The sequence below is a fragment of the Metopolophium dirhodum genome, chromosome 9 (assembly GCF_019925205.1).
Source record: "Metopolophium dirhodum isolate CAU chromosome 9, ASM1992520v1, whole genome shotgun sequence".
NCBI lineage: Eukaryota > Metazoa > Arthropoda > Insecta > Hemiptera > Aphididae > Metopolophium > Metopolophium dirhodum.
Genome location: NC_083568.1, coordinates 15,558,554 through 15,570,574, shown reverse-complemented (window position 1 = coordinate 15,570,574; position 12,021 = coordinate 15,558,554). Strand labels below are relative to the sequence as shown.

General features: G+C 33.2%; 1 protein-coding gene across 1 annotated transcript; it reads right to left on the bottom strand.

Moving 5' to 3' along the window:
- Nucleotides 1-1,903: 1,903 nt before the first annotated feature.
- On the bottom strand, nucleotides 1,904-11,127 carry LOC132952709 (uncharacterized). The gene is made up of 6 exons (XM_061025098.1): nucleotides 10,219-11,127; nucleotides 9,398-9,598; nucleotides 3,738-3,924; nucleotides 3,355-3,597; nucleotides 3,091-3,266; nucleotides 1,904-2,966 (listed from the first exon to the last, which is right to left on the bottom strand). Exons 2-6 carry the CDS (start codon nucleotides 9,590-9,592, stop codon nucleotides 2,601-2,603), a joined length of 1,167 nt encoding a protein of 388 aa, XP_060881081.1. The 5' UTR covers nucleotides 9,593-9,598; nucleotides 10,219-11,127; the 3' UTR covers nucleotides 1,904-2,600.
- Nucleotides 11,128-12,021: the final 894 nt, after the last annotated feature.

The window sequence follows — 12,021 nt, the reverse complement described above, 5'->3', positions numbered from 1 at the left end:
AGTAATTTAAAACTTGAAAATATGGATTTTATATAATCATCCCATATAACATATAATATTTAAATACTATTGTTATTATTATTATTAATTATATTATCTAAGTTAAAAAAAAAATTGACTGTATTTTAATGAACTATCTCATTTCAGCACAACCATTGCTTTTGAAATGAGAACCATAATTGAATTGAATTGAATTACATATATATTTTATTTGTAATCTTGTTATAACTTTAATGCCAATTAACTATTATTATTATTATCAAACCATACAAATAAATAAACTAAAAATGAATGATTTAAAGTGTTCCATACAATCTATGCAATTGTATATAATAAAAGACAACGTTAACTAATTTTAATGTTTTCGAAACTAGAAGTTTAATAAGTTTCCGTAAAATATATACACATAAACTTATATTTTAATGCGCCCGGTGCCAATGTAATTTTATCAACAAAAATACGGTCAACGGGAATAATGATCCTGTTATGTAGAATCAACCAAATTTGATAATGATTTCTTAACATTTAGTGGATAGTATTGAATTCCGTTTTTTAAAATTTTAATCTCAAACTTAATAATATGTCTTAAAAAATAATAACATTTTAAACTTTTTTTTACAAGTTATATTATACCATTATTCGAAATAAAATAAATAATCAAAGTTAAATTCGGCCTATAGAAAGTCTTCTTCTTCCAGATAAAAGAATAGTTATCAAAATCTGATAATTCTACAAGGCCTGAGAAGTATTCCTGTGAAGTAATCTTTTTCAATATAATACACCGTATTGTCGTATTGACCTCCCCTAAATTGGTATCGGAGAGTAAAATTGTGGAAAAATATTATAATTAAGGTGGCAACTAAAATATAAAGTATCATTTTCAAATTGTATAGAAGTGAAAAAGTTTGAAAAACCGGCATCGGGAGTTATTGAATCATAGATATGTTCCCGTGCATATACGAGAGTGGCATTCATGGATATACCCGCAATGAACCTAACTCATACTATAATACATAATATCAATAATTACTATAATAATAATTTAAGACTTACGCAGTAACCTACGTGAACTCGGCGAATTTGGCGAAAAACAAAACAGTTTGTATTTTGCCGCATCGGACCCACCGCACTACAGCGGAACAGCTTGATGAGAATAGAATTCGCACGCAAACGCCGCATTCGACGCATTTGTAGGACTTGGCGTAATTCAATACACATAGATGAAGAGATTATAAATTGCCTATTGTTACCCCTTAAATTAAAGCCATTCCTAGGAATCGAGGACTCTGTAATAACAATAATAATAATAATAATTCTGTATAGTTTGTACATAAAAACCTATCAACAGATATGTCACCAACACCTAAGTTCGAAAAAAGTAACATTTTTCGAATTTTTTTCTCTTCAACGTATAGATCGCATTTAAATAAATAGTATAGCGCAATTTGAGTCATAAAAAAGCATTTTCCTTTTGAAAATCTAAGTAACATAAACGTCGTTCTAAAAATTGTTTTTTATCCCTTTGACAGTTGAAACTAACATTTTTAAAAATTTTGATTTCGAAAAATTGTTACTCGGCGGTGCCACAAACTATCTAGCTTAGTGTTGAAGTTTGATCGGAAATATTCCCCCCCCCCCAAATTCACTAAAAGTAAATTTTGTATTAAAAAGCCATCAACACCTAAGTTTGAAAAAAAGTAACATTTACCAAGTTTTTTACCTGTATTTTTATCAGTATAATTATCAAATAATTAAACAATATATATAATAAATGTATTGGTTTTGATACACGTACACGTCAATATTTTATGAAAAAATCAAACTTAAGTTTTATACATAGAAAATTTACAATAACTGTATAGGAAAATAGGAAAGGCTTAAATCATTAATGACAATAATAATATGATGATTATACATATTTTTATACTCTAAGTTACATACACATTTAAAATGGCACCATAACGCAGACAATATATTATATTAATTAACTTAAAACGGCAGTCCAGAGTCATATTCTCGAGACAGGTGAGGTGCACCATGGTGTTTTGACGGTGTAGGAGGGAACAAGGATATAAGGGTTTCTGACAATTTTCCACTTATTGAAACATTTATTACTCGCTGAGCATTGACATTAATAAAAACAATTATGTAGCTTTAACTGAATTAAAATTACAATATTATTTACTCGTTGGTTCTAAATGATTGTTTTTATCGTTTATCAATTTTAAACCTTATATTTTTGAGAATTGAAAAAATGGTAGACAAGCACCACATAACACATATAAAAGTATAAATTTTGTGTTCGATAAAGTTCGGCTCTTAGTAATATTTGCACGAGTTTTAGAGCTCAATAAACGTTTTCTGATTAAAACAAAACAACGCACAGTCGCGCGTGTATATAATAAGCTCGACCGCGGAGAACACAAAAATCCCAAAACATAATATATTTTTATGGCTGAGGGCGCATATTTTGTTCCAATTCGTCGTTTGTTGTGTCGATATAGTCAGCAGCCACGCCCCCACGCTGCGTCTCTACAACATGTAATGACATGTTGGCGTCGTGATGCGTCCGTCACGCGCCGCCGGGACTACGCCGTTCTTCAGAACTGATTGGTCGCTTGGAAGTTGACCGAAATCGATATCGGGTGCACGATGACCGACGAACGGGTTTCAGTCAGCGCGTGGTCCAGGGCGGGCGGTATGATGTCCCTGTTGACGGTCAGCGGTATGTAGTACGACCCGTTGGCGTGCAACGCGAATATCGGTACGTCCTGTCTGCCGTCTTCGGTGCAGTCGGACGATTCTTTCCGGCGCCGTTTCTTGCCCGGCGCGTAGTAATCGGCCAGGTCCTCGCCGCTGTTCTCGGCGCTGAACCGCTGTTTGATGTCCGTCTTGAACTTGTACATTGACCCGTTGGACGAGTATGAGTCCGTCGTGAACGACATGCTGCACCGGTCCGCTAGGGTCTGGATGGTAATGAAACCAAACGGTATGTTATATGACGCGATTGTAGATGTACATTTTATTAATATTATTATTATACATTAGGTGTTATTAGATTGTCGCATGTAACGCGTTACACTTACGCACCTGGTCATACGTCGCGTTGGCCGAAGTGTGAGATTTCGAGTTTCTCAAAGAATGTTTTTGTTGACCGGTCTCGTCGTAAGCCCCTTCCCCGTCCAAGTATGTTAGCATATTCGCGTTGAATTTGTTCACTTCCAGTATAATCTCTTGTTTCATCACGCCATGGATCACTTGTTTCCCTGCGACGCGACACGAATATCGATTATTTAATTAATAATTGTTAATATTTTACATATTATATTTTATGTATACATCGGTGACACATACCTTTGATGATCTGAGCACAGTGTTGTTGCAAGTGGTTGATGAGCGACAAACACAACCCATGGTTAGGTGGATATCCGTGTGCCTCGACGAGATACTGCATAGTCTCGGTCAGACATTCCAAAAACCCCATTCTGTACTGTTCTGCCATCAAAATGGTGTTTTCAGGTTGCTCGGGGGTAGAATTTTCGGACTTTTCGGCTTCCACTGGTTCCGAGGGTTCATGTGGCGGTGACTGATTCCCGACTATATTATAATATTATTATTATGACGTGCTTGAGTAACATAAACGTGTTTGCTTTATATTCAATGTATACCTATCACGGATATCTACGGATAACCGTCGCACCTATAAGTCGATTTATCCAAAAAATAAAAACCCTTACCCGACGAGGAAACGTTAGATTGGAGATACTTCATGTGTTTGATGGCCATTTCGATTATTTCAGTTTTTTCTACTCGACCTCGACCTTTTTTCATGTATTCGGCCGGTATGAGCCGTGACAGATCGGCCAGGCAATTATTCATTCGATCGCGCCGCCGTTTTTCTATTATACGATGTGACATCGGGTCCTGCAGAATAACAAGAAATATTATTATCATCAATGCATTTTTTGTTTATATTTTTCGTTAATGTATAATTATTATATTATTACGAAACGCTTCGTGTACGGAGAAATCGGAATTTTTTTCATACGAAAATTATTGTCCTAAGCGATTTATATACGACGGCAATTTGAATCGATTATGATCACGTTTTCGACATTACAAGAAACGTATTAATAACGTCATCGTGTTTAAGAACACCACGTGATGAGCAAACGTCTTGATCGGGGGCGATCACGTTGTCACGCTGCTGTTCATTTGTAAGTAGAATAGGATCGTATTATATGCCGACAATCAGGTTTTTCGGTACAACGTGATCGGGACAGGTTGATAGAAAAAAAACAACAGACGGGTCATGGAGGTTGAATTAATATGTATGATAAACGTTCAATACCATAGGTATGGCAAACGAGTTGGCGGTAAACGTCGGTTAAAAATTTGGATAATATAATGTATATATTATTATACAGCCGTCGTATAGGTAGGTACACTGTACATGAAGAAATAGGAATATATATATATATATATTCTGCATATTTTTATAAGTTAATAATAAAATTTAATATTTTTTGTTAAAAGGGTCGTAAAATATAGCACATATATAGGAAGGCAATCTTAATTATTATTATGTCCCTTTTTAAAATTACTTATGGATATTATAAAAACAAAATACGAATTTTCCTAACTTAAATGTTATAGATACCTATTAATATTTTTAGGTGAACGAATTTTACTTACAATTGAAAATACAACAGAATAGATGTAATCATTTATAAATTAATTTTTATGTCGACCTTCATTTTATAATACAATTATATAATTCGTATATTGCTTATTGTATAGCTATTCCACCTATTATTATCGATGAATTAATATTCGTTATGTTTTTATTAGGTATATGACAACAACTCATCAACATAATGTCGATAGATCATATTATACTATGTTATTTTAGGTAGGTACCAACAAATATATTATTTTGTACTAAACAAATTACAGTTTAATCTTTGGTAGGCGGGATCCCATATTATATTGGTATTATCTAGATCATAATACCTACCCTGAAGTATATTTAACTAAAATGTAGTAATTTACACGTGGTTTTATACATTTTAGTACCTACCTATTTAATTACATTAAGATCTTTATCAAGCGGACATATCTAGCAAAATCAAAATTATGTTTTAAGTAAAATTTCATCAAATAATAATTATTATGATTTATGAGTAGGTACTTATAGATTTTGACAATTTAATAAGCAGCTTGTCGACACATTGATTGTATTAATTAATTAAAGTGATTAACAAAAACGTTCAAAGGTCCATTAATAATAAATACATAAGACGAATACTGCAGTTATCAAACAAACTTTTGTTTTACATAATCCGTATGCATTAAGTTAGGTCTTAGGTTACAAACACATGCTACATTTATTCTATAATGTTGACATGTTTTTTAACATTTGTTTTGTTTTTCAATAAATTCCTTCTTACAAGTAGATGTATTTGATTGCGAGCTTAACATAAAATAAATATTTATACGGAACTTATGGCACTAAGGAAACTAATGGCACCCAGTCTAAATAAAGTTATTCTGTGTTATTGGTAATAGAGTAGCAATCTATGAGGTGTAATGACGCTACGAAAAACACTTGTCGATAAGTGATACTATTGGATTGAAAGTAATATAATTTAATATATAATATACCTAAATTAATATTGTTTGATTACATTAAGCATTACATTACATTAAGCTTACAGAAACGATAATTTTACCTGTGACAACTTGTCTATAGTTTCTCCTACTACAATATTAAACCATTTTTTTTTTAAATTGTAATTTCTCTGTTTGATTCTACTGCAGTTTACGAGTAGGCATCGAAGAAAATAATCCTTGGAATTGAGTATGCAATGGGTTTATTCCTCTTAAATCTTATGAAGTTATTTCCATTGTTAAAGCTTTATATTTTAAGTTTATAAATAGAGCTGTTGACTTTATAGGATTAAGTGTTACCTGTAAGAATACCTATAATCGCGTACCTAAATTTGATTTTTACATATAAATTTCACATGTGAATCATAATCCACTTATAAGTTATTTGTTATCATAATAATGATAATAATCCTGACGGCTGTATTTTCATATATGATTATAAACCACTGATACCAAATTATGTCATAAATTTTGAACACACTTATAATTATATGGGTATTGTAATATGATTATCACGCAGAAAACTTTAAATGCAAAGTATCGAAAATGTAAATAAAATAAAATATGTTTGTTAGTACTTGCAGTCAAGCGTTTTCATCGTGTTTACATTTCAGCTAATATATAAAAATTATACATAATATTATATCGTATAATATAGTATGGTAGATACCAATTTTATATAGGTATACCATGTGTATATAAATGACACTGATAATCAGATACCTATATAATACGAAGAACGTTTACAACTGATAACAACATTCGAGTGTTGTCGTAGACAAACGATGGTAAACGACCGTATCTGCTCAGGTGTCTGGTATGCATATAGGCTACTATAATAATACTTTGATGACGATTATAATATTGTGCTTACTACCAACAGAAAATCATTGATGTCATAAATTACAATTTTTAGTTGGCGAATAATTGACCGACCCTTACCGTTATTATGCCGTTAAATTGCGTTACATACCTACCATTTTTTTTGACGTTTAACCTGCGAATATTTTTTACTATAGTCATTATATTTACACACAATCGCAATTTACAAACTATGTTTATGTATATATTATGTTATTTTCATATTTTAACATTAAAACGATTTACATATGAGAGGACTCCCCATATAAGACTATATTATGGTTTTACAGGTGTTAAGAACATAATATCAATAGATAAACAGCTAATAAATATACGAATGTCTCAGACGGTTTTAATTTCATCACGTGTGCATTATAAAACAAATATCATACCTATCGCATTATATTATATTGGGCTCAATGATAAAAAAGTAAAAGAAAAATTCTTAATTCTTATTTATTATATAGTTTTTTTGTATATTAAACCAAGTATTGGTATACGGTTGTACGCATCAGTTGAGCTAGTATTGTCTTATTAGTAAATTATACATTTTAAATGTATCCAAATAAAGATACCGATACTTATTTTGAAAAGTGAACAAAATACATATTTGAATACTCAGTAAAAACAGTATTTGAGTACAAAAATAGAGATACTTACAAATCTGAAATTTGTTTAGGCTTTTTTATGTCTTACATTTATTTCATAAAACGTTTTATATATACTCGGTATTAATTTGGCGTAAGTGCGGAACTATAAATTACTCATCTGGTTTTTTTTTTTATGGGTTTTTGATGGCGGGTATAAGTCAAATACTCATTTATACAGATGACTATTATATTATAATTAACTATTTTATTAGGATTTAAGTTTATAGGGTCACTACTCGTTCAAATTTTGATTTAAATAAATTTAAAATTGAAAACAAATCATGTTTAACAATTTACAGTCAAAATTATGGGCGCTTGTAAATTGCACCCACATGAAGCAGGTAGTAAAAATACTATAGTAAATTGTGCCTTTGATTTTTAGTTTCTAAAATAGGAATAGTAAATTGCGCCCATGGTATCTAAGTAACCTTGAATTCATCGTTACCTATTATGTGTATTTTAAAAATACTGTTGTTCATTTATTGGTGGATAACCCGAACGTTTATCGCTATAATCGTTATGATATTATAGTAGGGTTCTAAATTTGAAATATTTCACTTGAAATTTTTCAATTGAAATATTTCAAAATTGAAAATTTCACTGTTCTTGAAATATATCAATGAAATTATGAAAAATATTTTTTCTTCTTTTAAACGTGTTCGGTTATAGATGATCAGCAACAATAAATTGATTACACACTTAGAATTAGAGAAAAACATATTATTTATGTTGATTTATTATTTTATAATTGTATATTCTATATTTTATAGTGCTGAAAAATATTCCTGGCATTTTTTTGAAGAATAAAAAATTTTTTTACATGAGTTTTAAAATATTGTTGTATATCAGCGATCCAAAAGATAATGGTTTGAAATAAAGTTGGAGTCAATTCCAACAATGAATGAAATAATAGTGTATTTTCAGTAATTATTATAAAGTGTACACAAGTCATATAATATGTGTGCATATGTGACTGAGTGATGTGAAGGTGCTCTGGACTCATTATATTAAATAAACTTAGATCATATAGTTTGTTATAACTATTATAGATTCGTTAAACAACTTATAAATTATATGTAAATATGTAACATATTTTTATTGTTTCATACAATAAACCAACTTTTAAAAATATTCACTTAGAAGTTGACGACTATAAACTTTTAGGTATAATAAGCATTTTATTTTTATTTTTCATCAAAATGAAATATTTCAAGAAAATAAATTTCATGAAATTTTAAAACCTTAGATATTAGCGATATCAATGCCTTTGCGTGTATACAACGACTTTACGTATGGGTAATATTTTAGTAAGTTGTTTGCGTGCAACAGTGAAACATAGATATTATACATACTGCATTTAGTCAGAAAAAAAATGATGTTATAATCTACCAAACTTATACATTTTCAAAATTAAAACGTGAGTTGTCTTCGGGTGAAACAAAGTTAAGCATAGTCTAAGACCGTGAAAAAAGTGTATCGAGTCGCTAAATGACTATCATAAAAATAATATTTCTATTGGCTGCAATTTACTACCTGAAAAGTACTGGGCGCAATTTACTACATAGACATTTATACCTGAAAAATACCGGGCGCAATTTACAATTGTTTTCCTTCGTTGGGCGCAATTTACGTTTGCCCAAAATTATGTATCTCATCATTTGAAAAAAAAAGTTTGGATCGCCTCGGGACACCCCTATACAATGGAACAAAGATCTAAGTAATTGAAAATATGGTTGTCAATTTATTAGTGTAGGTACCTAAACATTTCAAAATTTAGAATTTCAAAGAATTTATTATTAAAGGAAAAAATGGATAGATTGTACTATAGAGGTGACTCACCTAGGGCTGGCGGTATTTTCGGTGTACTGGTAATTACCGGTATTTTCGATATTTTAGAAATCCGGTACATCGTGAATCGATAATTACCGCTGATACCGAAAATACCATATACCTACATTTATTATTTATTATTTTTATATAACCAATATGACATAATAATATTATAATAGCACTATCCTAGGTTGGAAAGTTGGAAACACTAATAAATTCGCCGAGATCTGGTATTTGTCAAGGTATGGTATTTTCGATAAATACCGTATAACTGGTAATACCGTGGATATCAGTAGCAAACAAATACCGGATACCGGTATAAAAATTTGAAATACCACCAGCCCTAGAATCAACCATCTCCTAAAACCATGGACACGCGCACATACCTCTTTGCTGACGTTCTTAGTCTGATTTCGGTGCGGTCCAGTTCTCTCGGCATGTTGCTGAGTTTCCCCTTCGAGGTTTTCACATTGCTCCACGTTCTTTTGTTGCGGCAACTGTACCGTAACAGCATGAGATTTACCGGACAGTCTGTCCTTCATGGCGCTTTCGTGGTGCGTTATTATCATGTCCGACACCATCGACACCTGTGGAAACACTGACTGTTAACTATACCTATATGCAAAACTATGAAAATATCTCTATAATGTCCTACAATATAATATATGGATGCGGAAATGATTTAAATAACCACTCGTTATTTAAGATATTCTCGGCGATTTCCGTCGAAATCTTTCGAATTTCATCAAACCATACTGCGCGAGGACAGTCATATTTTTAACCCACTGTTATGACCCCGAAAATTACCCCGGACAAAAAGTCATATGACTAGTCACAAAAGGTAATAACTTGTTCGGTGACCATCCTAGTACCATCCCGCAGCCCACATTTCTGTATTCAATGATGTATATACATGTTTAAACTAGGTGGGTATTGTGCAAATCGATATTGATATATTTTTGGAAAATTAATAATTTTAACTATGCACAGTACAGAACACAATTATTTCACTTACAGGGAACTGTATTTTTAGTAACCGGTTGTTTTTTATGTCCCTATAGAGATTTAAAATATTTGGGGATCGACGTATTCCGAAAACCAGTAGTAGTGTCCAGATCTTTTAAAAACGTTTCAAACATGGAAAATATCCTACAGCTGACACGGAAATAAAAGACAATAATTTCAAAAACGCGTCCGCGGCACTCACCAAAAAATGACGGTTTAAGTTTCGTGCAATCCGCGCGTGGTGTGAACACCGTTCGCCACTGGCCAGTCGTACGTGGCAGAGATGACAATAATAATATATTTTATTATATTATTGTGTGGTACGGCGACGATCGGCGGGTAAAATTATAATTATGATAATATTATGTTATCGTCACGTGAAACGACACGAAAAAATTTAGCGAAAACTAGAATATAATATTATTATGTTTGGCGGGCAGATCGAAGACGACCCGCGCAAAATTTCCGGTATCGTGCACGATGCGGTGGCGCGTAACGATTGACGGTAGAAAAAAAAATTATACACTGTGCTTAACCACAATAACGATACAATCGCTTATTGTAGTGTTATGACTGCCGGACAATGGTATATGATATTGTTATTGTTTGCCGTTGTAGGCTCTAAGCGAAACGGTTCTGTGGCATAGGCACAACGCCGAAAAACAACAACAACAGTAATAATAATAATATTACAGCAGAGAATAAACGCGGCAAAAGCGGTTCGAACTGAACGACTGTACGGGACGCGGCGTTAACGCACAATAGTGCAATACGAAACTATAGCCGCGGTACACAGATTAACGGTCGTCGGGTCGTCGTTCGTCAAGCGGCGGCGGCGGCGTCGTCGGGACCGGTACGGTAGCGCGCCGCCTGCGTGCCCCGTCCGTCTCGCGCTCAAAGCTGCTTCGGGACCTGCGGCGGCGGGCCCAGTGTTGCCACCGAGCTGGCGCGTGCCTCGGTCGCCCGCCCGCGACGGGCGCACACGTGCAGCTGTCCCGACGCCGCCGCGTTTATCGTCTTCTATAAACAAAAAATTAATAATTATTTATCATCTCATGTCGTTCGGTGTAAACGATCACTCGCTCACGCGCACCGCTCAGACGGCACTGTAACAATAATCAAAAATTTTATAATACAATTTAATATTACGTTATTTAAAAGTCACAACCGATAAATTATTATTAAAATCATACGCTACACCGCGCACAAAGGCGGTGGTGGTAGGCAAGACGTACCCACGTAAATATGAGCACCGGGCGCCGCCGGCTAGCACATTGCGCCGAACGTGACAGCGTCACCGTATGCGCGGCTAACGCGTGTCGCGTGATCGTGTTACGTTGTACGACGGCAACGTGCTGTATTATTATTATTATTATTATAAGTATTGTAACTACGGATATTTATTATATTATTATCATTATTATTATTGTATTATACGTACGAAGCCGCCGCCGCCGCCACGCTGTCGTCGAGGCCCGATGATAAATGTGTAAAACCCACGTGACGAGGTTCGATTTGCAATTTCAAATAAGCTACATCGAATTTCTGAAATTTTTCGTCAATTAACTATTATTATTATGACTAAAGCACCGCGGCGGCGTCATACTTGTAGGGCTGTACAGGCTGAGGGTTGTTCAAAGGGTTATTTCAGTGGGCGAGACGTGGGTGCAATGACTCAAATGCGAACTTTTGTCTTACATTTATATCTAAATTATAGGTAGGCAGTAGGGCCCATTGATTAAGACGTATACTTCATTAATGGTGGAGCCCATAACTTCTTCAATGAACAAAAACAATATTTATTGTCATCGAAACATTGTAGTTTAAACTTTAAAACACGCCACACCACAAATGATATTATTATATTAATTATATTAAATGCATTTTAATTTTTTATATTTTTACCTTAATAGGTAATACCTTATATAATATCGGTATACGTAATCGATATAAAAAACACCTACCTTATATTAGACGTAACTCGAGCTACAGCTATAAAGTACAT

Excerpts from the sequence above, each read along its gene's own strand:
- LOC132952709 (XM_061025098.1), bottom strand. The coding sequence starts at position 9,592 with ATGGTGTCGGACATGATAATAACGCACCACGAAAGCGCCATGAAGGAC. Across the intron at positions 3,925-9,397 it reads CTAAGAACGTCAGCAAAGAG|GACCCGATGTCACATCGTAT; the intron begins GTATGTGCGCGT and ends GTTATTCTGCAG. Across the intron at positions 3,267-3,354 it reads CTGTGCTCAGATCATCAAAG|GGAAACAAGTGATCCATGGC; the intron begins GTATGTGTCACC and ends GTCGCGTCGCAG.